At 35.5% G+C, this 24,209-nt stretch overlaps 2 protein-coding genes and 2 pseudogenes across 2 annotated transcripts; 1 reads left to right on the top strand and 3 right to left on the bottom strand.

Moving 5' to 3' along the window:
* Positions 1–7,127: 7,127 nt before the first annotated feature.
* On the bottom strand, positions 7,128–11,279 carry LOC113333488 (annotated as a pseudogene).
* Positions 11,280–13,116: 1,837 nt separating this feature from the next.
* Positions 13,117–14,550, bottom strand: LOC113333571 (annotated as a pseudogene).
* A 203-nt stretch (positions 14,551–14,753) lies between these two features.
* LOC113333570 (uncharacterized protein At2g29880-like) lies at positions 14,754–16,246 on the bottom strand. The gene is made up of 6 exons (XM_026580002.1): positions 16,235–16,246; positions 16,109–16,139; positions 15,977–16,021; positions 15,717–15,860; positions 15,446–15,669; positions 14,754–15,329 (listed from the first exon to the last, which is right to left on the bottom strand). The coding sequence occupies exons 1-6, from the start codon at positions 16,244–16,246 to the stop codon at positions 14,754–14,756; spliced, it is 1,032 nt and encodes a 343-aa protein (XP_026435787.1).
* A 2,083-nt stretch (positions 16,247–18,329) lies between these two features.
* LOC113333701 (pumilio homolog 24-like) lies at positions 18,330–24,173 on the top strand. The gene is made up of 17 exons (XM_026580134.1): positions 18,330–18,681; positions 19,757–19,810; positions 19,942–20,003; positions 20,103–20,184; positions 20,272–20,395; positions 20,619–20,702; positions 20,882–20,996; positions 21,101–21,251; positions 21,391–21,504; positions 21,612–21,683; positions 21,959–22,009; positions 22,123–22,173; positions 22,567–22,674; positions 22,758–22,943; positions 23,112–23,186; positions 23,309–23,556; positions 23,777–24,173. Exons 1-17 carry the CDS (start codon positions 18,427–18,429, stop codon positions 23,910–23,912), a joined length of 1,968 nt encoding a protein of 655 aa, XP_026435919.1. The 5' UTR covers positions 18,330–18,426; the 3' UTR covers positions 23,913–24,173.
* Positions 24,174–24,209: the final 36 nt, after the last annotated feature.

Raw genomic sequence — 24,209 nt, 5'->3', positions numbered from 1 at the left:
TGAGCAGCTTTAGCTGCTGACTATGTATGCACCAGTGAACAGTAATCAATAAAACTTGTATTTTGTCAAAAAATAATAATAATAAAGACAGATATCCTTTCACGGTACCTACTTTTATTTTTAAATTACAGACAAAGAGGGATTCCATTACCTGTATGTTTAAATACCTAATAAAATGAGTTATCATCATAGAAATCTAAAGGTCTCTACTTTTGGTGGAAGACGGACAAGGTTTATTATTTGCTAAGCAGACAGATAGAGTCACTTGATGGAGTTGGTTGGTACATAATCGGTAGAAAATGACTTAATAGTCCCTTAAACTGTTAACCTAACCAAACCAGTTGCGGGGGAAATTTAATAATCCATACTCATAAACTGAGCCTATACTGAGTGATGCTAGAAACAAAATGCATGTATGATTCTCTCTATGAAATAGAATTGTTTTCCAGGAGAGATCTAATAATTCTTAATAACTTGTTGATTTTATGTATGAACTTCACATCCCAAAGTTCCAATACATCAGAGAAATTTTTGTAGATCACAATCACAAGATAAGGATGAACTAACCATACATCCAAGATCAAAAGCAAGGTATTTTTTAGATTTTCTCTTCACCTACTCTTTCTCCCTTTTCTAATTTTCGGTTTCTAGTGTTTTTGCAGAGCATAATTTTTTTTTTCTCAATATAAATTAACCGTTGGGTTATAAAAAATTATGCATGATAAAAATGTTTAAGGTTTTTTGTTGTGCAATTTAGATGAACTTTAGGGATTCTTAGATAAATTTTTTTCCCAAATTCCGAAGTTTGGTGTATGTTGTAACTGAAATTCATATTGGTTAGATCTAATCACCTAACTAAGTACCCGTTTTAATATATACGACTGTCTAATCACTTACCCATTTTAATTTATACGCCCATGAACACATTAGCTATTAAAAATTATTCAGACAATCCACCAAATCGATTGGAATCGACCAATTAACCATCCATATCCATTCAAAATATAAAAAACATTCCAGGCTTAATTTTCTATAAAACCCTCGTGTTCACATATAATTACAGCATTATGTCAAATAGATTTATACTGAACGGTTGTTAAAAAAATCTCAGTTGCTTGATTCAGGATGTAACTTCTGCCAAATCAAAGAAAAACGGTTTTTAATCAAAACATAGTATTTTACTGTAGAAAAATGTGTTTCACTTGATTGCTCATCCATTGTTTGATAAAATGCTCTAAAGAAGGGAGTTGAGATTGGTTGCAGTTTAATAATTCGATACAGATTTTGATTACCGGGTTTTGTTCATATGCGGGAATTGAGTAATGGTAATTGAATTTCTACTTTATGTTACAGGCCAATAGTTTGAGATTAGAAGTTGAAATGTGCTTGTAGTGAGAAGTTGAAGGAAGACTGTCACAATTCATGGATATTGTTAAGGTGTTATCTAAATTGGTGTGAAGTTAGGAGTTGCAGATGCTTCTATGACATAATGTGTTGAATGGGGTACAAATGCATATTGTCTTCTCTTTTCCTCATCTTATTTTCCCCCTCACTTACCCATATTGTCTTCTCTTCTAGTTCCCTACCTAATTTATTTTATAGGGTCATGTTGGGGTGCTAAACTTGAGTACAGCTATATATCTTTTAGATGAGTACAATTATGTTATGCATGAAGTGGTTATTGAAATCTCATAATTTCTTTGTGTTTTAGAATGGATACATCCTGGACGAGTACTGATTGTACGAAAAAATATTATATAGACAGAGTCATGAGATTTCTACGGTATATTGTCCATCATCCGAAGAAGGAGGACGATGAATTCTTACGTTGTATCCATTTATGCATTGTTTAAATCACCGTGCATGGTCAGTTGGTGAAGTAGATGAACATTTATTCTTATATGGAATCGACCAAACCTATACTACATGGCTATGATGGAGGTTCAACTTGTTAGAGCACTGCTCGGTCGAACTCGCAAGCATTGCTATCTCAAGCTTGTTTGTCAAGTTTAGTTGCCAAAACTATAAGTCTTGATTTCTAGTCTACATATAGATAAGTCTCGGATAGTAAGTGTAGTTGAGCTCTAGACTCCACGGCGTTCATCATTCAAAGACGAAAAACTACTCAAGGAACTAGTGGAACTTCATCGACAAAAAGGTATGTGGAGACTTGAACTTATCTATCACTCAAAAGTCAATCTATTTTATCTCCTATCTTGAGATAAAAGTCGTATTGTTATATAGACCTTGATTATACACATTTGGTATTTCGCGCCGAGTTTATCTCGTTTATCAATTTCTCGAAATATGTGTTGGTAAGCTTTCCCATTGGCCAAGTTCATCTTTACTCGTGACGAAAGTCATGTTGATCATTTCAATAACTTGAAAATCTCTTTGATGAAAAATAGTTTGTGAATAACAACTATATAACATCCTCTAAGAATGTTTCAATGATTCAAATGAGAGTTTAGAATATATAACCATGAATGGATATAAACATTGTATGTGAACTCATACTTGTGTAATCCCAAAATCCTTGAACCGAAGTATGCTTACTTTACTGGTTTAGGGTGTCCGGAGCTAAGTCCGCATACCTGTACGCGTACTGTCGGAAGTTCACATCCCGTGAATTTCTGTTGGAGTTTGTGAACCAATAACAAGCTCAATCCGGGTACTTAAGTATGTGTACCGGTATGCGTACTTAAGTGGGTTATTTTCTAAAAATGGTTTATTCGTGAACTAAGACATTCATAAATCAAGGAATGTAATCTTTGCAAACCGTGGCTATAATGTTCATGAATCGATCCGAGTGAATGAAAATCGGTTTTGCTTCGATTGTGTCTTGTATACTTCTATGAGATATAAGCAATTGAACAACTCTCTAACTAGTTATTTTGAGTCATTTGAACTAGTTATGGTGAAGATGAATAAGGTTGATATGAAAGTGCTCATATGGCTAACCATTGGTTAACTATTGTTGAACCAACTAAGTGAATACGTTTAGGTACGGGTACTCAAACCTAAATGAAGTTACATTTCATTTGTGTATAACAAGCTAAGTTCGATCTAACGGTTGAAAGATATTTAAACAGGTTTTCATCTAACGATGAATATTGAATTCTTTGTTACCAAGGTAACTTAAATTACAAACCTTGATTTGGAGACTATATAAAAGAGAACTCTAGCAACTGGGAAACCTAATACCCACACCTCCTGTGTGATACTAGTTGTATAAGCTAGAGTCAATTCTCCTTTAACCTTAGGTTTTTCACGAAACCCTGTAGGTTAACGACTTGAAGACTTAATTGGGATTGTGAAGTCAGACCCAACTATTTTCTCTGTAGTTGCATGATCTGATCATGCTGTTTCTATCGTATTTGAGTACAATCGTAAGATTGGCTTGAGATTAATTTCTCCGATAAGCAAGATAGGAAAGTAGTCACAAACACCTTCGTCTCATCGTTTGTGATTCCACAATATCTTGTTTCCCTAGTCGATTAAGATTATTGTGAGGTGTTCGATATTTCTAGGCTGTTCTTCGAGAATATAAGTTCGGTAAATCAATTGGTTCATGTTCACCTTGATTTATCAAAAGATGGAACAAAACTCGTAGGTATTTATGTGGGAGACAGATTTATCTATTCCTGTAGACTTTTCTGTGTGATACAGATTTGTTTATTAAAGTCTTATACTTTGGGTCGTAGCAACTCTTAGTTATGGGTGAGATCAGCTAAGGGAATCAAGTGCGTAGTATCCTGCTGGGATCAGAGACATAAGGAGCGCAATTGTACCTTGGATCAGTGTGAGATTGATTGGGGTTCAACTACAGTCCAGACCGAAGTTAATTTTTAGTAGGCTAGTGTATGTAGCGGCTTAATACAGTGTGTGTTCAATCTGGACTAGGTCCCGAGGTTTTTCTGCATTTGCGGTTTCCTCGTTAACAAAACTTCTGGTTTTTGTGTTATTTATTTTTCGCAATATATTTTGTTATATAATTGAAATATCACAGGTTGTGCGTCGAACCGATCAATTGATAAATCCAACCTTTGGTTGTTGATTGAAATTGATTGATCCTTGAACATTGGTCTTTGGTACCGTTCAAGTTATTTCTCTTGTATTCATTCAGGCTCGCAGATTTCTATTTTTCTGAGTGAAGATTGAATCGAGAAATTGAGATATAACTCTTTGATATACTTTTTGTTAAGATTGAGTCTAACTGTCTAGTTGATTCTCTTAAAAGTATATTGGAGTTAGTCCATACCGATTGCTAAGCGAAATATTAGGTGAGGTTGTTGTACCCCCACTGTTTCACAACTTCATCCCCTTTGGTCTGAACAAATAAAGCTTTCTTTCTGCTTACTGTAACTCAATTTTTTTTGTTTAGAATGAATTATAAATCTGTGATATTTTCTTACAAAAATAACACAAATGTCAACTCCTACATATTAAGACGTATGACTGACTTTTTTGGCCTAAGAATGCTATATAATCTTCATGTTATTGATATGTATACTTATTCTTTCTGTTTATTTTTTGTCATTAAGTTTGATGCATCTATGTAGTAAATTTTATTGTTCTTGATGAACTAGCTTGTGTGTTGAGTTACTGCCTCTTTCAACATTTTGAATGGTTGATGAAACACAATGTTAGGTATTATGTATGTGCCTTTTGACATACTGGGTAATTAAGCTATAAAAAAAATCTGCAATAGGTATTTGTTTTGGGATCGAAAATCATAAAATCATTGCAAATAGGTTTTCAGAGTGTAGTGTATTTTTAAGTTGGCAAATCAATGTGTGAGATTTGCAGGTTTTGTGTGGTTATTTCCGTTGTCGACCGCTCCATCGTAAAGATTAAGCCATGTAGTTGGGTTGTTTGTGTTGATTTCGGTAAATCAATTATCTGTTCTCCGTGGTTTTTTTTGTTATTTAAAAATGTTGTCACGTATGAGAAGAAATTTCTGGGTTTCATTTTATGTTTCTCGTGGAATGTGATATTTCTGAAAACAATGTCTTGTTTTACATCATTCTGCTTTCTTATTCCGACTTCCGATGGATTCTTTTACGCGGGTTTTTTGTGAGGCTTTTTTGTGCTGCCTTTCGATAGATTTTCATTATCTGGATATTATATCAAACGCACATAATCCATTTATATGTCATTTTCATCCATACAAGATTGTGGTATTAAAGATTTAAATTAGGGTTCCTCCATCACTTGCTAACGACACTCAACTTTGGAGTCCTATGAAGTTCGGTGATTCGCTCTATAGGAAAAAAATACGTAGGGTAAATATGTTCTTCTATCGGAAAGAACGAAATTCATTAATCGGTCGTATATGTAATACTCTTGTAAGATTCGGGACTCCAAACTGTCCATATTCCAAACTGAATTAATAATAACTGTGGTTAGCTTATTAACTTTGGTTGAGGGGTAAAATTGGAAGTAAAAAACGAAACTTAAGAAACATAAAAGGACAACCGATTTTGTCCGTCAACCATAATTGACTGAAACGTTGTCCTTCTGTAAAGTTTGACCAAATCCTTGGATTTCCATGAGGATTCCTCTAATAAAATGGGATGTACATTATCTAACACACATTATAAGTTAATAACAGCAGTAGCAATCACAAATCAACCTACAATTGAAATACTACACATGTTATTTTAGTTATCCATAAATCATGTTTGTTATTTTTTCTTCCATTGAACATCGTACAAAACCCAAGGAACTGTTATTAAATTCAAAACCCCAATGACATTATCCAGATTCAAGAAGAAGTAATAGGGAGTAACAACCAACAAACGAAAAATAATACTCCCTTCGTCCCAAATTAATTGAGCTATTTGTAGTTTGTACAATTATTAAGGCAAGGAGAAAAAGTTTGCACAATTATTAAGGTAAGGAGCCTAGTTAGCAATTCGGGGTACGGGTAGTAGTTCGGGACGGTATACGTACGGGAACCATACGGATTCAGATAGGTCGGATTCGGTCAAAAATCCGGTCAACGGTTCGTTATTCGGATAGTAGTTCGGAACGACATATGTACGTGCATATTCATTTTATAAATGTGAGTTCGGCACTTAAAGTTCGGCTTACATATATGATAAATTGATAAGTATGATGACCTTATTACGAGACTAATTTTATTATTATATGATTTATAAGATGGAAAAAATTATTTTAGCGTGATTATTTAACAAGAAGTAAACAATTTAATCGTATAAATGTATTATAAAACTAGTTTATAGACTTTTAAACAAAAATCAACACATAAAACGCTGGTTAAACAACTGCCAATAGAAAATTTTAACTGAATAATTGTATTTTAAATATAGAGTATAAAATCAAGCAAAAACCAATCAACAGGACTCCGGTCAGAGAGTTATCTATGGGAGTTCTAGTTTGGAAATATCATTCGGATTCGGTCAATTCGGGTACATTCGCGAATCATTCGTGAGGTCCATATAATTCGCGCACTAGGTTCGAAGTTCAAATAGTTCGGAAGTATCATTCGGATTCGGTCAGTTCGGATACGTTCGCGAATCATTCCGGGAATGATTCGGAGAATTACTAACTAGGGTAAGGAGAAAAGGGGAGTATGTTTAAGTATTTTTTACAATTATACCCTTATGGATAATAATTAGTAAAACTTGCTTTATCTCTTAAACTATACCACGATTTTTCGTAAACTTTATACCATGAAAAACATTTTAAAACACCTACGTAACGAATATAAACATGACTATCAAATTATACATATTTCTTATAGTAACAATAATCAATTAAAAGGATAGTTTTAGAAATATCCCTTTGATTAGTGAAATAACTCATTTATTTGTGGGACAAAATTTAAAATCAATTAGCTCAGGAGTAAAACACTAGCCATTAACCAAACAAGCTATAATTAAAATCGCGGATGGAAGTATAATTTCGGCAATGCAACAGAAGAAGAGAACTGCAAAGCTCAACGGGGAAATTTCTGGAAACAAGCAGGAGCACTGCAACCAGCAAACTCCACTAAAATGTCACTATTAAAAAAAAAAAAAAAAAAAAAAAAAAGGAGGAGGACCGGAATGACAGCCCAATCAAAATATAGCTAACTGTAAGACTTCGAAATGATCCCTTTCTTACTTCCTTTGGCTATACGAGATCCACACTTTGACACCTAAGATTCCGTAACGAGTAGAAACCTCTGATAAAGCATAATCGATTTTCTGGTTAAATACACTACAAGATGTCTTTCCGTACTCCCCACATTCACTTCTAGCTATTTCTGCACCTCTTAATCGACCCGAAACACAAACACGAATCCCATCTACCCTTTTGGCATGACTAACAACACATTTGTTTTTTCCTCTATACAGGTAGAGTGTTCTATATAGAGGTTTACCTCTATATCTATGTAAATATCACTATATAATCTCTCTTAAAATCATGTTTGTTTAACCACTATCTAACAACTCTATATTGTGTACCCAATTTTATATATTTCTCATTTTACCCTTATAATATTCAAAAAATCCATGAATATCCATTACAACCAAAGATGTTCAAAAATTCCAAAAGGAAAAAAATGTATTAGAAAATACAACCAAAGATGTTCACTTTTTCTGAAACGGAGCGAAAGTATAACTTTTTTCTGAAACGGGGTAAAAATATCACTTTTTCTGAAACGGATCAAAAATATCACTTTATCTGAAACGGGCGAAAGTATCACTTTATCTGAAACGGGCGAAAGTATCACTTTATCTGAAACGGGCGAAAGTATCACTTTTTCTGAAACGGAAAAAAAATCACCTTTTCTGAAACAGGGCAAAAATCACTTTTTATGAAACGGGGCAAAAACATAACTTTTTCTGAAACAGAACAAAAATATCACTTTTTCTGAAACGGGGCAAAAATTTCACTTTTTCTGAAACAGAGCAAAAATATCACTTTTTCTGAAACATGGAAAAAATCAGTTTTTCTGAAACGGAGCAAAAATATCACTTTTTCTGAAACGACGCGAAAGTATCACTTTTTCTGAAGCATGCGAAAGTATCACTTTTTCTGAAACGGGGCGAAAATATCACTTTTTCTGAAACGGCGTGAAAGTATCACTTTTTCTGAAACGGATCAAAAATATCACTTTATCTGAAACGTGCGAAAGTATCACTTTATCTGAAACGGTCGAAAGTATCACTTTATCTGAAACGGGCGAAAGTATCACTTTTTCTGAAACGGAAAAAAAATCACCTTTTCTGAAACAGGGCAAAAATCACTTTTTCTGAAACGGGGCAAAAACATAACTTTTTCTGAAACAGAACGAAAATATCACTTTTTCTGAAACGGGGAAAATTTCACTTTTTCTGAAACAGGGCAAAAATATCACTTTTTCTGAAACATGGAAAAAATCACTTTTTCTGAAACGGAGCAAAAATATCACTTTTTCTGAAACGACGCGAAAGTATCACTTTTTCTGAAGCATGCGAAAGTATCACTTTTTCTGAAACGGGGCGAAAATATCACTTTTTCTGAAACGGCGTGAAAGTATCACTTTTTCTGAAACGGGGGAAGTATCACTTTTTCTGAAACGGGGCTAAAGTGTCACTTTTTCTGCAACGGAGCAAAATATCACTTTTTTCTGAAACAGCACGAAAATATCCCTTTTTCTGAAACGGGCGAAAGTATCACTTTTCTTGAAACATGTAAAATTTTAGATTTTAAATTAAGGAATTATTTTTAGACATTATAAGTTTGTTCGAGGATATATTAGTCATTTGAAGGTTTAATAGAGGTAGAGGCTCAAAGATAGCACCTCATTGGTGCTATTTGATTTCCTCTATATAGATAAAGATTTGCCTCTATCTTTGTAGAGGTAGTGGAAAAAACAAACACCAAATAAATGGGACCCACCACTATATAGAGTCTAATAGAGGTTAGCCTCTGCATAGAGGAAAAAACAAACATGATGTAAGGGAATTTCCTTCACTATTTGACCAAAGATGGAGCGGAATGTTCTTTTTCTGTTCATCATTTGAAGAGATATGTCTTGGGCAATCAGAGAAGCACTTTGATAAACGGATTTGATCTTTACCGACTCAATCAAGGTATGAGCCCTAGTTCTATCAGACACAAAAGATCGCATCTTCTCCACTTCATTCAAATAAGAGTTGAACCCGTGAGGAACTCTTCTGTTCCTCAGGACGATCTCTGCCATGATCTCTATTCCCTTGAGCAATTCTCCCACCTCACCCTGTTCTACAAATTTGTCTACCAATTCCACCTCTCTACCCAAGAGGTTCCAACATTTGGTTCTTAATTGACCTAGGAGTTGTTCACGAGAATCCTCAATCAAATGCTTCTTATACACCCCCGTCCCTTAGAAAGAAAAAGGTAGCACCAAAGAATGGGAAGGGTGAGATACTGTTTTTTCTTGTTCCCGCGAGACGGAGATCATTAGCCTGGCGAATGAAGTGGGTCAACTTTTCTTCGGTCATGGACTTGCCTTCCGAGTTGTCTACCAAAAAAGTGATTCGAGAACGTATTCTTTGATCTAAGCTCCCTCCTTTTGATCCCTCAAGTGTAGATGGTTCAGCTGCGCTTCGTATCACGAAATGATTGAGAGCTACGATGGGATCGAAATGCATTCTCTTCTTTGCATTCAGGAAGTCATGCATCACCAAATAATTCAAGGAAGGGCGTACAGCAGGGACCCTCTGAAGTAGATCACTGTAGGAGCTGGACTTATCTGGGGAAAAAAACTTGAAGCACTTTGTTTTTTTGAAGGAGTCATCCCTCAGGAAGGCTATGTCATCACTGACTCGAAGTTCTCTCGAAGGGTTTGATTGGTCATGGTATCCATTGCCCAGCTTCTTTTTCTGGTTGTTGCTGCCGACTGACTTGACTCTTTTCCCTGCATCCCTTACTTCGTGTCCTCCTGCACCACTGTGCCCGATTGAATTGACCTTCCCAAATGCCCACCACTGACCCTTCGAGGTGGATTTGCGATCTAGTGTCTTTGGACGACGTGGAAGAAAGTTATGAACGATTGTTACTTTGGGAAAATGTTGAACAATACACTTTCCGAGACGAAAGCCAAAGGTCTTTTTCGTAGGTGGACGTATCGAACCAAAATAGGATCTCAGATTGACATCTTGATACACTAATTTCCCGTAGTAATAATCACTGAACCAACTTGAATCTGACTTAAAATTTACATCAAGTCTTACTGCAATAGGATTCCCTTTACGTCCCATATGTGCTTAGACTGTTCTTTCGCCTATTGATTTTCTAGTACAATATCTTCTTTGCTTCTCAATGGAGTTTGCGTCTTTGTTAAAGGAATGGAGTCTACTTACTTGTTGGAGTCCGGAATGACCTCTCTTCGCGTGACTTCCCCTGCACCTGCCAGTAGAATGAATTCTCTTCTGCGCAACAGATCTAAAATTACATGCCTGAAAATGAACAAAGCAAAAATCACGTATTAACTTTTGTTAAGCCTCTTACAAAAATGACATTTTGAAATATAGTTTCGAGCAAGCACAAAAAAACAAAAAACAGAAACAAACTAACAAAACAAAACAAAACAAAACCTTTACTAGGAAGAAGTGGAGACGCAAAAACTAATCCTTTGATTTTTAATACTTCTCACTAAATATTGTCCTACTGATGATTCGTAATGGGAACCTCTGGCTAGGAGGATGCATCCTAATAGCCACATATAAAATCACCAAGAAGAATACCACGAGTATGATTATGACAAACAGCAACATAATGTAAATGCCAAAAAATTTAAACTACCCCAATCACGGTATAAATCCTAAACAATCACGAAAGAACAGTCACAAGCAAAAACTTGGTAACTAATAGGCTAGCGAAGAAAAATTCTAATTGCAGGGCACTTTTAAACTGCCTATGAAAATTCACACAAAGATGTGGATTTTTAGGATCGCTGAAAGTTCCTGGGATACTATCAAAATTAGGGGCTGCAATCAAACCACTTTAACTAATTCTTAATTAGGGTTTCAATGCTTTCAACACACGATTATCTCTTCATAGTGTCTAAGATCAAATTTTAATTTCATTCAGCTGCAACTACCATAGTATACAATATGAGCATTACGTATCAAAAGTTAAGGTTGCAGGTAATAGCCATGAAACAAAATTTAAGTTGACATCTGAATGAAAGCAGTATATGACAATGGAAACAATTTGGTTTACCCAAATGAAATGTAACTTAAAAAAGATCAACACGAAGAGTTTACATGATCATACCTTCATTGATGGAAACACAAGATATAGAAAACGGCATTGAGTAAAAGATGCAGAATCTTCATTTAAAGCTTTCATTGAACAAAAAAAAAAATTGAATGACGTTTTTCTTCTCTTTAGGGTTTATCTTGAACCGTGATTTTGGGCATACCTAAATCTTTCCAGGCATACAGAACAATAGTCCCATCTTGGCTGACCTTATAAGCAACGCAGAATTCGGGGCCATGGAAACTAATTGGGGGCCATGACACATTTTATACCCACGCCAAAAGATATATGGGACTTCCAAAATGATGGTGAAATAACTATTTTATCCTTCTCTAATAACTTCTTCTCCTCCCATTCTTCTTCTCCTCCGCTCCCTCTCTCCCACTATTTCCCATTCCATTAACGACTTCTGAGAAAAAGAAATTATCACCCATTCATCGTCGTAAGTGAACTAAAACCCCTTAATCTAAATTGGGTTTGCGTTTTAATTTGAATTGTTGATTGAAAAATTAGGTTTTCAACTGCAAAATTGCAGTTACAGTTCCAGGGTCGTTAACCACGGTTTTTTATTGCTTAATGATTTTTGATATGCATGTTGAATTGATGAAAAATCGTTAACCATTAGTGTGTAGTAGATAATGACCCTAAACCTGGTTTTCTGCCCTAGAATAGTGTCGTCTAGGGATTTCTAAATCGTTAACGATTCTTCTCGACGACCCTTTTTAAATACGAACGACCCTGTCTTATGCAGAACCACCTCTCTGTCCCAAATAGTGACAGGGTCGTCAATATATTTCTAAAGCATTAACGATTCTTTGTTTGACAACCCCTTTATGAAACTAACGACTCTATATGATACAAAATTTGTTCCCTGTTCAAAAAATAGGAAGGGTTGTCATGTCAAATGGTTGTAGTCGTTAACTATGTTGAAGGGTCGTCATGTCAAACATTTGAAGTCGTTAACGATGTTGAAAGGTCGTTTGGTTTTATAAATTTTGCTTGCCGACCCTTGATCTATGAAATGACTCGCTAGGGTCGCCAGTATATAGGAATGCCTAATTAACGACCATAAGAGTAACATCTTCAGAGAGTAAAAAAATTTAGAGTCGTTGGGTTCTAAACATATTAAGTTAACGACTCTATATGAACTAACTAGCTGGAGTCGTCAATTATATCACACTTGGTTGACGATTTTTCATAACCTGCAAAAGTTGCAGGTTTGAGTCGTCAAAGGTTGTGTCAAGTAATTGACGACTCCTTAGAGTCATTCGTTTATTACCCTCTCGACTTAATGACCCTCACTCTGAGTAGTTACATAGTGTACCTGAATCGATCACTTGGGGGATCATTCATACAATTTGAAGAGTATAGGAAGTTTGCCTGATTGTTTTGAGCTTCGGGTTCTTCATTTTGAGGATTGGTTCTTCATTTTGAGCAATATGATTCCTCTACTGGAATCCCCCAAAAACTCAACTTCTTCCTCTCCACAACACAAAAACACATTTTTTTCTTTTATCAAAATTTTATCCCTAAATCTGATTTTAACCTAATTAAACTAATTAACTTACAGGGGTGTATTGGATCCTGATTTATAAAGAATTATAAGGATATACAGTTTACCTGAATCTGGTGGATTTGTATGGTTTCTTAAAGAATCTTTTAGATTCTTATGGATATACATTTTCGGGTTATAATGGATTGTAACTTGGATCAGTTTAGATTTATAAAGATTGAAACCACACCGAATATCTAAAGGAAAAGTTGCAATTAAAATAATTAAAAAGTTCAACATGCCAAAAAAAAATAAAATAAAAATTCCTTACCACTCTTTAATTATTCATAATCTAAAAGTTCAGCCACGTAAGTAAAATAACCTCATGATTCATTATTATTGCCTTCATCGGTTTCATCTTTCCACATTTCAGCAGCAATAGTTGCTCGTCATTTATTTGCATCCTCACGCTGACGTTGTTGACTTTGAATAGTTGGATCCAAACCTTCTTCTTCATAATCCGAAGATGATTCTGAAGATGAAAAATCATCATTCTTTCCAGGTGGAAATTCATCTGATCAACATTCTTTTCGAAGAAAATTATGTAGCCCAACACAAGCTAATACAATATGTGCTTGTGTCTCATACGGAAACGGAGGTGCTGATTTAAAGATGGTGAAACGAGATTTAAATATACCAAATATTCGCTCTACTACATTTCTTAAAGAAGCATGGCGAAGATTGAACAACTCATTGGGAGTTTCAGGATGACGACCTTAACCATAAAAATCTTGTAGATGATATCTAACACCGCGAAAAGGAACCAAAAATTGTCGGCGATTTGCAAAACCACAATCCACCAAGAAGTATTTACCTTTATAGAATCACCGAAATTATATTGTTAAATGTGAAACAGAAAACATAATCTATCAAATATGTAATAAGGTGTGTATGTATGTCTAGACATAAACATGCGTACATACTAGTTACCTTGTGGAACTTTGAGGCCATTTCTTCTTGACAGTGCATCTTCAAGAACTCTTGAATCATGTGCTCATCCCTCCCATCCAGCTAGCATATACATGAATTCTAAGTCGAAGTTACAAGCGGCTAACACATTTTGTGATATATTTCCATGTCTATCACGATAACTGCTTTTATGACGTCCACGTACTATAGCTAGAATATGTGTACCATCAATAGCTCCAATACAATCCTGAAAAATTATAGTGTTTTTAATATAAAAATACAAGTATCAAAATCAAAATAGTTAATAAATAATCTTTAACTCACTTTGAAATATGGACAGCATCGCGTGCTTTCCTTTATTTTAAAGGATGTTGATGCGGGCTTGATCATCAATTCTGGTGCTATCGTGTTCAAAGCTTTTAGCATCCTATTAAAACTCTTATTAACGGTAAAATGAGATCGGCTAAATTTTTACGGATGACAGAATATCGATTATTTTGGCCAACTATAAGTAAGAAAGCCGCAAGCATTTCTTCTATGCAAATGAATCTTGTATCCTCTAATAGTGTTTTCTCCCTTATGATGGCACATAATTTTCTAAAGGCAAAGGGATACATTCTGTATAATTGTCGGAATTCTTCGGCATCCCCATTTAATTCTTCATTCACGTACTTGAATCCCTTTGACGTAATTGGACGTCGAATCAATGGATATCGTATACGCGCATAATCTAATGACAACACAGTTACTATTTTTACCACAACATTTAAAACCATTAGTAGAGGTATTAGCTCACTATGTTTTTCTTCTTCCTCTTCGTCTTGCCTTACTGCACTGCCTTCCACCATGTTGACCTTAAAATATAAAATATATATAATATATCAAAAATTAAATCATATATAAAAATCTGACACAAAAGCCAATAGATAATTCTTTTGAAATTCATATGAAAACCTAATGAAACGCGAAATAAAAACTAATAAGTACTTGGAAACAAATATTAATGTGACCAATTTATTTTATTCTAGTGTTTTTTGTCGCAATTTTCTTCCTAATCAATAATGTCATCTTTCATCTGAAACTTAATCCACTCATAACGCTCCTTAGGTGACATAGCAATGAACATATCTTTTATTTCTCTTTCAGCAATCAAGTTCATGGCTTTGAATCTAGTTTGATTTTGTAATCCTGGAACTTCTTTCATTGCATCCCAAAGACTACCACTCTTTTCCATCACAACCCGGATCACATCAAAATTATTAGACATGTTGTGCACATCAACACATAATCTTTCTAAAAGTTGATCTTTTGAGGGAACAATGCTTGGTGAATTACCCCCTTGTGAAATCTCAGTTCTACTACGTTTTGGCTGTGGAGTTTTTTCCAAGTGATCCTCTAAATTTTGATCACCAACGAGATTATGTTCAGTTGTTGACGTTTCATAACTTGATGGTGTAAATGTTCCACTATCATAATTCCAAGACAAGTCTTCCAATGCAGATTTTCTTTTGTCTTCTACACCATAAATAGGAGCATCCGTTTCAGTTCCAACACCATATGAAGTCTTCCCAGTCGCAGTCCCACTCCTACCACAAGGCATAAATCGGGATAATCCAACACACCTTCTCTTTGGAGGTATGCCAGCTTTTCATGTTTCTAGTAAAAAAATAATAATATACGTTAGTTCGGGAAAAGTTGAAAAAGTAACATTAATTATTATTATGATAGTAGTGTATAGTATACCTCCATGAAATCCATCCACACTTCCTCGGGAGCTGTAAACTTTTGATCATCTTTATCCCATCCAAATCCAAAGCTAAACCGCATCAATGTACACATATCCCTATGGCGATTTTTGAACCACCTCCAACGATTAATATAGTTGTCATAGGTTTTGGGTTTCAACACCGCATTTTCATTTGCAAGTTGAAGCTTTGCATTAAGTTGTGGAAGTATTTTATTTTCCACTATTTGTTTAGACATCGTGCCATTAGTATTCGCCAACCACGCTTACATGCATCAACCAAGAGTGCTAGCAATTCATTGCTCTCTTCCATTGTCCACGTATCATTTTTTCGTTTACCCTTGGTAACCTCTTGTGGTTCATCCCCCACATCAGACATTCTCTCTGTTACTAGACCATCATAAGAATAAGATCCTAAGCAAAAACCGTATCCAAGTATACTATATCCATCGTTATCAACAGTAAGCACTAACATAACTACATGGACGTGTGTATATATATTTAAGACACTATAAAGATACAAGGCATACTTCCATGTGATGCATGAGGTTCATTAATAGTACCCAAATGAGTTCCTAATAGTTTATTAAAATGAATCTTCAATGAAAATTGAAACAACGACAAAGATAAAAAATACTTTTCTGTAAGTATTGTTAAAATACCTCTTTCGGGAACAAACCGGATCTCTTGCTCCTGAAAGAAATGAGATGGAACACAATTAATAAAAAAAATGATAGCAAATCAAAACAGGGATGTACTGATTGCAAATGGCAAAATTAATTACATACAGTAACAATCATTCCTTACTGGAAAAAATCAATCGAACTGTACGAACATTTCGAACAACAAAAGAGTTTGAAAATCAACTTATCACTAATATAATCAATTTATCAAATCCTAATCAATCATTTTCTTTTCAATCAAAATATAAACCAAACAGACAACAATTTTTTTTGATCGAGACAAACAGACAACAACATGAACCTATTTAGGAGGATGAAGGAATGATGTACCTCTAGTGAAGAAATTTCATGCAAAACGAGAAACCATGATAGTGTTGGAACGTTTGTGAGAAAAAGAAAGAAAAGGGACCTAATATATAAGCTAACAGAATATCCATGAAAATCTCATGGTTGATGTCGAGATTGATATGGGAGAATAATATATATATATTTTGCCTATAGTTGTCCGTAAGAGTCCACGAGTATCTTGATTGTTGACGATCCTGAAGAATCCAAACATAATTGAATACCTCGGATAATTATAGAATCTAAAAATATCTTAATTGAATACCAACGATATTTTAGGATTCTGTATGAATCTTAATTGAATACCTAGGAGATTTGAATATTTTTTATTATCCTAATAAATCAGGATCCAATACACCCCTGTTAATTACCACTTATGATTTGGGGTAGTTTAGTCATTTAAAAAAGTTGGGGATAAAGGATAACTCCCAATTACTATTTCATGACCTTTTTTGTCCTGTAGGTAGGGATCCCCAATTATTTTTCCAGGGCCCCCAATTTAGCCTTGCTTATAAGGGGTACCCTATGGGGTAGTTCAATTACCTATATACCCTTAATACAAAAATCTAAAATCAGTTTTCTAAAAAATCAAAATCAGTTTCCCTTAACATCTCTTCTTTTTCCTCCTCCTCTAGCCGAACTCTTCCCCCTCCTGCGAAAAAAAAAATTCATCATCGTGATTAATTGTCGATTCGTAAAAATTTGATCGTCGATTAAACTCAACCACATAATGACTCGTACAAAGAAAAGCAGGGACTAGGCAAACCAAATCGTCTTCTAATCCATCAATTGAAGAAGAAGAACCAATTAAAGATGAAGGTGTAGAAACTAAAAATCAACCACCAATTGAACAAGAAATTGAACCAATTGCACCTCCAACTCCGGAAATGAGGATAAGAAAGTAAGTTTTACAAACCCAATCTCCCATTTGCTGTTTTTCATCAATTAAATGACGGTTACAGTGTCGGGTTCGGCTCAAAATTGAGTTGCGTTTTTAGCCGAACTGTTCTTCACAAAAGCTTCTTGTAAGTGTATATGAACAGTTCGGCATGAAATTTCAACGAACCTAGTCACAGATAGAGATGCATAGGGGTTCGGCGTATTCGATAATCATAATATGTGCCGAACCTAGCACATTTACGAGGTTCGGCTATTACGATATTCTCAATATGTGCAGAACCAATAACAATATTTTAACCCAAAAAATAACAAATTGATGTTCGGCTCATACGATTTTCGAAATATAAGCCGAACCAGTAATTATTTTTTTTTTCCGGGCTATTCAGGATGTTGTTCGGCTTACTATGAAACTTTCATATAAGTCGAATTAGTGTCTAGCAAAAGGGTTGGAATTGAAAATTATAGGTTCGGCGCATGCGGTAAACAGATTCAGTGAGCCGTACCGTTCATCAATTGGTAGATTCGGCTCATAGATGTGAGCCGAACCTCAACTTTTTTCGCCGAACCATGATCCAAAAAATCATCTAAACAACCTTTATAATTCTGAAAATTATCTTAATCACTAAACTAAATATTTAATCACTAATCAATATTACTAACACTAATACGTAAAGGACAGATTTGTCATTAAAATTTTTTTGGGTTAAGGGGTAATCTGATTTTGCTTTTCACAACCTTTTTTTATCTTTATGCAGTATGCCTAGTAAAATTTCAGTATGCCCAAAATGAGGGTTTTTTATCTCACGGTGAAAAGCTCTCCCGCTGAAAATGGATCTAACTTAAGAGGCCCAGTTTTTTTGTCAAAATGGATCTAACTTTAAAAAGGCCCATGGTTAGACCTAATGCTAATCTTCTAACGTGCGCCACATAAGATCTTTGTAGCTTTAACATTCACCACCCCCCTCTTTTCTCTTCCATCTCACCTTACGAGGTTTAACGGAAAACCCCTAAAACTGAACACATAAGTGTGAGAAAAAACTTTGAGTTTTGTAATGGCGGCTAAAGAAGAAAAAAGCAGTAAACGCAAAAGAAGTGGAGATTCTCAAAAGGAAGGAATCATTTCCAAGAAACCTAGTTTTGTTAAATCCAAGTCGACGAAAACATCTAGTGATGATGATGGATTTAAGAAGAAAACTTTTGATAAATCCTCAAAAGGTGGTAAGAAACCTCAATATGATAACAAATCAGATTATGCTGAACAACAGAAAGAACCTAAAACTAAAAGAGAAGCTCGTCTTCAAGCCAAGGTTAGTATTTTTATCTATTGTTTCTTATGAATGTGTATAATTTCTGAATTTGTAAATGAAGCCACAAAGAACAGATTTTGGGGTGAAATCAGAAATTTTAGGGTTTATGTGAATAGTTTATGTTTGTTAAATTTACTGACAGGCGGGGGTGTTGGATTTACCCGTTTATCATGTTTTTGGCTCTGCGAAAATGAATTGGACTTGTTTGTTTACACAAGTTATTGACCCCGATTATCGATTCTAAAGTTAAGTTAAAATAAAGACCTAGCTGCAGCTATTGAATCCACTTCACTGCTCCCCAAAAATCCAGTGTCTCAGCAAGATGTTGGTTAAATAACATAGAAGCATCAACATTAATTGGTGGTTACCATTCAATAGGTGGTTTTTCGATATGGCAGTTTATTGTTATTTAACTGCATCAAATTAGAATTTGTAACATGTTGATTCAACCACATCACTGATATGAGTCTGGTTTGTATGGGATGGCTTGGTGGCATCAACCACATCACTGGCATCTGTCTCTACTGACCTTCCATGTGATGTATGTTATTATTTTGGTTTTTTAAATTTAGGGGATTAGAGTTGTCTAGAAGATCCATTCCTGAATGGTATCCAAAGCATGGATATATTGTATAAATTTGTGAGCTGGGATAAGCCGTACGGCTCCGATGTATGATAAGTGACAGAAGATGGATGTCAGGTTCATTATTTTAGCTGCGTAAAATGCATTGATCGGCAGTCTGTCTTTGCCCTCATTTGGTATATTAAATTGCTAGAAGGTATGTGTCTTAGAGTATCTATCCTCTATGTATTCCTTTTCACAAGAATTAGGTCAGCCGCCTTTTTGATATTAGCTCAATTAACTTCTTGATTATACTTTTCAAAGATTACCCAGGCCTGTCGGCCAAGGCTATACACTCTAAGGGCATTGCGGACCTGTTATTGCCTTAAACTTCCGTGGCCTAAGCGGTTCTTCAGATTAGGGAATCCACCTTTAGGTCCACAAAGTTATGATATATCCACCCCTGACTTGGTAAAAGAGTTTGACGTAAAAGAACTTTCATTTGTTTTAAAGGAACTGGCAGAGGCAAGGAAGAAGAAGAGAAAGAGACATTACACACTTGAACAAGTAAGTGTGAATTTGTATATGGAAGTTTATTGATTGAAGTGGGATTAAATTGAAGCTGAACATTCCAGATGCTTATTTTGGAATTGTATGTAAGGTTCAACTAAGAATTAATTGGTTTGTGTGTACTGCAGGAGCTCGCTTCACTATGGGAGAAAATGAGACGGCGAAATATTACAAAACTAGATCGATCTGCGTATGGAATTAACTTGCGACTTTAATATTCTGTGAGCTTTCACTATTATCCAATTGGTTAAAAGTGACTTATGAGTCTTAATTGTTTTCTGGTTAAAAGTTTGGTGAGTCAAGCGCTGCAGAAGATGACAGGAACAATCCCTGAAATTGCTGGTTCCCATGTTTCTTCTCGTGTTTTGCAGGTACTGTGAATTCTTATCTATTTGCTTGATTCTATTGTGGGATTTCTGTGTGCATGATTTTGTTCTAATTCTTTCTTTTGATCTCAGACTTGTGTTAAATTCTGTACTCAAGCTGAAAGAGATGCTGTCTTTGAGGAGCTCAAGCCACACCTCCTCACTCTTGCCTGCAACGTTTATGCAGTTCATTTGGTGAAGAAAATGTTGGATAATGGTAAGGGCGAGGCAGATAAAAGTGAGCCCAAGTAAAAAGGATAGTGCCAACAGCATTAAAGAACATCATCATTCATTCATACTTGCTAGTCATTAGAGATTTTGGTATTCTGTGGACAGTATTGTCATTAGCAGATTGTCTCTTTTGGGCTGTTTGAGAGGGAGAACAACCTACTTGTTTTTTTTTTTGTTTTTATAACTTTTCCCTTTCCTTCTATCTCCAGCTTCTAAAATACAGTTGGAAGGCTTCATCTCCTCTCTTCATGGGCATGTTGCCTCACTTCTTAGACATATGGTTGGATCTGCAGGTATGTATTCTATATTTCATGCAATCCGTTGTTTTACTATGGCTTCATTTATGACTGTTTCAATATACTTATCACTTAAGTTGTTTAGGTTGAGTTGACCTCCAATACATTCCATTTCAATTTGCTGGCTGCTGCCTATATCCTTCGAGTTGTTTTGTCATCAATTTGCTATCTTGCAGTTATTGAACATGCATTCCATTTGGCTAATGCATCTCAGAAGCAAAGCCTATTGGTAGAATTGTATTCTACTGAACTTCAGTTGTTCAAGGATTTGGTTTCAACGAAAGAGAGCAGGTAATGGGGTTGCTTTGTTAAAATACCTGACAAGATGCATCTTTGTTAGGATTTTGTGATACATCGTGCTCCAGCTTTGATTTATGATCCTCTCTTTTCATCAGGTTGGTAGATATTATTCCGAAGCTTGGTCTACAGAAAGCTTCAGTGCAACGGCACATGGCCTCCGTAATTCAACCCATTCTGGAGAAAGGAATTGTTGACCACTCTATTATACACAGTGCATTACTGGAATACTTCAGCGTTGCTGATAAGGTCTTGATGAGCCTCGCAAACAAGATTTTGTTTCAGATTTATCAATTTCCTCTTAAGATGCATTCTATCTGCTCCAAGATTTTTCTTTTTTCTGATCCATCTTTCTTTTTTCTTTTTTCTGATCCATGTTTCCTTAAAGACATCTGCCGCAGATGTGATCCAACAGTTGTCGGGGCCACTTCTTGTTAGGATGATCCATACAAGGGCAGGATCAAAATTGGGGATCCTCTGTGTCAAGCATGGAAGTGCAAAGGTTTGTCTCCATTTGTGACGGATTTTTTCTTTCATGTGTGTTCAGCATATACCATCTGAGAAATTTTGTTTTAATTGTTAGCTGAGCTATGAATATCTTGGTTTTAGGAACGGAAAAAAATCATCAAAGGCATGAAGAGTCACGTTGGAAAGATAGCCTACGATCAATGTGGCAGTTTGGTAAGTATCAATGTGGCTGTTTGGAAAAATAGCGGACAATCAATGTGGCAGTTCGATGGGATTGTGCCATTTTAACTTTAAATATTTTTTTTTCCTCCCTAGACCAAACAAGGAATGTCAATAACTGGTTTTCTTTGTTCGATGTTTCCTGTTAGCTTTTGTCTGTATTCTCTATGTATCAGTTTTTTTTTGGGACTGTCAAAAGTGATACTGATCCTGATGGTTACTGGCCATGAATTGTTACTGAATATTCCGTTTACATTGCTATTCTTAAGGTTCTTGCCTGCATCCTGTCCATGGTTGACGATACAAAGCTCATAAACAAGGTTATTTTCACCACTGGAGTTTCCTTCTTCTTTTGCGGTTATCTTACTGTATATTATATATGATTTGTATCCGTTGAAGCAGTTTGTTCAACCTTCCAACCTCCCTTTTTCAGATTATCATTCGTGAGCTGCAAACCATGTTAAAGGATCTCGCCTTAGATAAGGTAGTTTCTCAACTTGATCTGTTTGCCTGGCTAGTTTGTGATTAAAAATGCGACAGTTTTCATTAGGTTGATGGCCGATATAGTTTACACTAGGTTACGTTATAATCTAGGAGTCCCCTCAGAAAACATCGAGGTGCGAGGTGTACAAAGAAACATGAAGTAATGATTTATATCATTTTAATTAACCTGATTGGATTGATGCTATTTTCTGTCTCACAAGATGTATACACACCACAAATAAGTCGATGCCTAAAAGAAACTCGATGCCTCTGTTCTTTAGGGTTGTTCAGTTGGTTGATATTTCCTACTTGGCAGCTTACCATCTTTTTTCTACCTTTCTGTACTTTTATGAATAACTCACTGCTTCTTTCTTTTCTGGATTGTGACAATCAGAGTGGAAGGCGTCCATTATTACAACTTCTTCATCCAAATTATCAGCGCTATTTAGGTCCCGAGGATTTGGCTTCTCTAAGTCTATCTGTTCCTTCTCTAAGCAAAAAGGTAATCCGAAATCTCCTAAATTCATGTTAGTATTTATTGAAGCAAGCATAGCAGCATACCATGAATTTTCGTTTTAATACCAGGAAGAGGCAGCAGAAGTGATCTCAGAATTGGAGAGTGGCAAAGGTAGTGATAATGAGATGGGTGCCACTTCAGATGATCCTGATAGCAGTAAAAGCCTAGAGGAGGACAAGCAATTAGTTGATGGAGGGAAAAAGGATCCATCTGTAAGAAGAATCGAATTATTGGTGAACAGTGGCCTTGCTGAGGTTTGTACCTTTAATGTATTTCCTAGGCATCTAACCACCAGTTTCTTCAGTAGTTGTTTGGTATCTTTATCGAATTCGTTGAAACTGTGAAGAGAGGTTTAGAGCCATACTGTTGTAGTATCAGTCTGCTTTTTTCTTTAAGACTGAGTTTTGCCATTTAATTTGCAGAGTTTAACCGACATATGTGTTGATAATGCTGGGGAATTACTTCGATCAAATTTTGGAAAAGAAGTCCTATATGAGGTACTTGTCCCAGTCTAAATCTTATAATGTCATCTCTCTTTAGTTCTAGAACATATTGTGCTGTATTTGATGCTTTCTCCAAATTTTGCGATTGAAATTTTCCTCGTTTACATGTAATGCAGGTGGTTACTGGTGGGGCCGATCAAGTCCTTCTACCAACTTTATCAGACAAATTGGAGACCTTGCATAAGGCCATAGCAGCTCTTGCTGCTCTGCCTAAAGAAGAGAAACCAGAAGAGGAGCATGTTCTTATAAATTTCCATTCCAGCAGGACTATTAGAAAGCTTATTTTTGACTGCCCAAGTTTTGCCTCCATAATATGGAAGACCGCCTTTAAAGGGAAATGTGAAATGTGGTCTCAAGGTCACAGGTAAAAAGCTGCATTGATATAAGTTTGTTAACCAGACTTTTTTAATTTGTGCGTAAATACCCAATCACACTAGTAAAAGAATATGCTAAAATATCAAAAAGAGCACCATCTGTTATCATGTATAGCACTGGTTGCTAAAAAGAATCACACCAGGAGTGAGTAGGCTTATTCTTTTTCAATTAGAAATTCGCAGAGTTTAAACACTTCTATGTTGTTGCAGTTCTAAGGTTGTTTGTGCTTTCTTGGAGTCGACGAACCCTGATGTGCAAGATCTAGCTAAACCCGAGTTGCAGCCCTTGATAGATTCTGGAATCCTCAAGATGCCGGAAATGAAACTCACGAAGCAGTGCGAATGAAGAGGATAAGAGCTCTATGATTAGGCACAAGGGTGGAGTTTAAAATTATTGGTAAAAGAAGCAAAATTGTGTATTAAATGGTTGCCCAATTTTCCAGGACATTGGGTCTCAGAGAAAGCCAACCATATATCTTTTTAGTCAGGAATTTGATAACGTTATTTATTTGCTTATTTTCTTTTTTGTTAGTTCACTTAAACAACATTTTTATATTATCCCTTTTCAGAACGGAATTCTATCTATTATAGTTTTTTTTGTATGTTAGCAGCATTTTTCGTTTTTTTTTTTTTTTTTTTTTTT

Source organism: Papaver somniferum, unplaced genomic scaffold (genome assembly GCF_003573695.1).
Source record: "Papaver somniferum cultivar HN1 unplaced genomic scaffold, ASM357369v1 unplaced-scaffold_133, whole genome shotgun sequence".
NCBI lineage: Eukaryota > Viridiplantae > Streptophyta > Magnoliopsida > Ranunculales > Papaveraceae > Papaver > Papaver somniferum.
Note: the sequence above shows the minus strand (reverse complement) of the source record. Positions and strands in the feature narration are given on the sequence as shown.

What these genes read in the sequence shown, in the direction of transcription:
- LOC113333701 (XM_026580134.1), top strand. Translation starts at nt 18,427, where the DNA reads ATGGCGGCTAAAGAAGAAAAAAGCAGTAAACGCAAAAGAAGTGGAGAT. An exon ending in TCAAGCATGGAAGTGCAAAG is followed by an intron (nt 21,505 to 21,611) that starts GTTTGTCTCCAT and finishes TCTTGGTTTTAG; the next exon opens with GAACGGAAAAAAATCATCAA. An exon ending in ATGTGGTCTCAAGGTCACAG is followed by an intron (nt 23,557 to 23,776) that starts GTAAAAAGCTGC and finishes ATGTTGTTGCAG; the next exon opens with TTCTAAGGTTGTTTGTGCTT.
- LOC113333570 (XM_026580002.1), bottom strand. An exon ending in ACCTCATGCATCACATGGAA is followed by an intron (nt 15,861 to 15,976) that starts GTATGCCTTGTA and finishes GTTTTTGCTTAG; the next exon opens with GATCTTATTCTTATGATGGT. An exon ending in TGTGGATGGATTTCATGGAG is followed by an intron (nt 15,330 to 15,445) that starts GTATACTATACA and finishes ATACCTCCAAAG; the next exon opens with AGAAGGTGTGTTGGATTATC.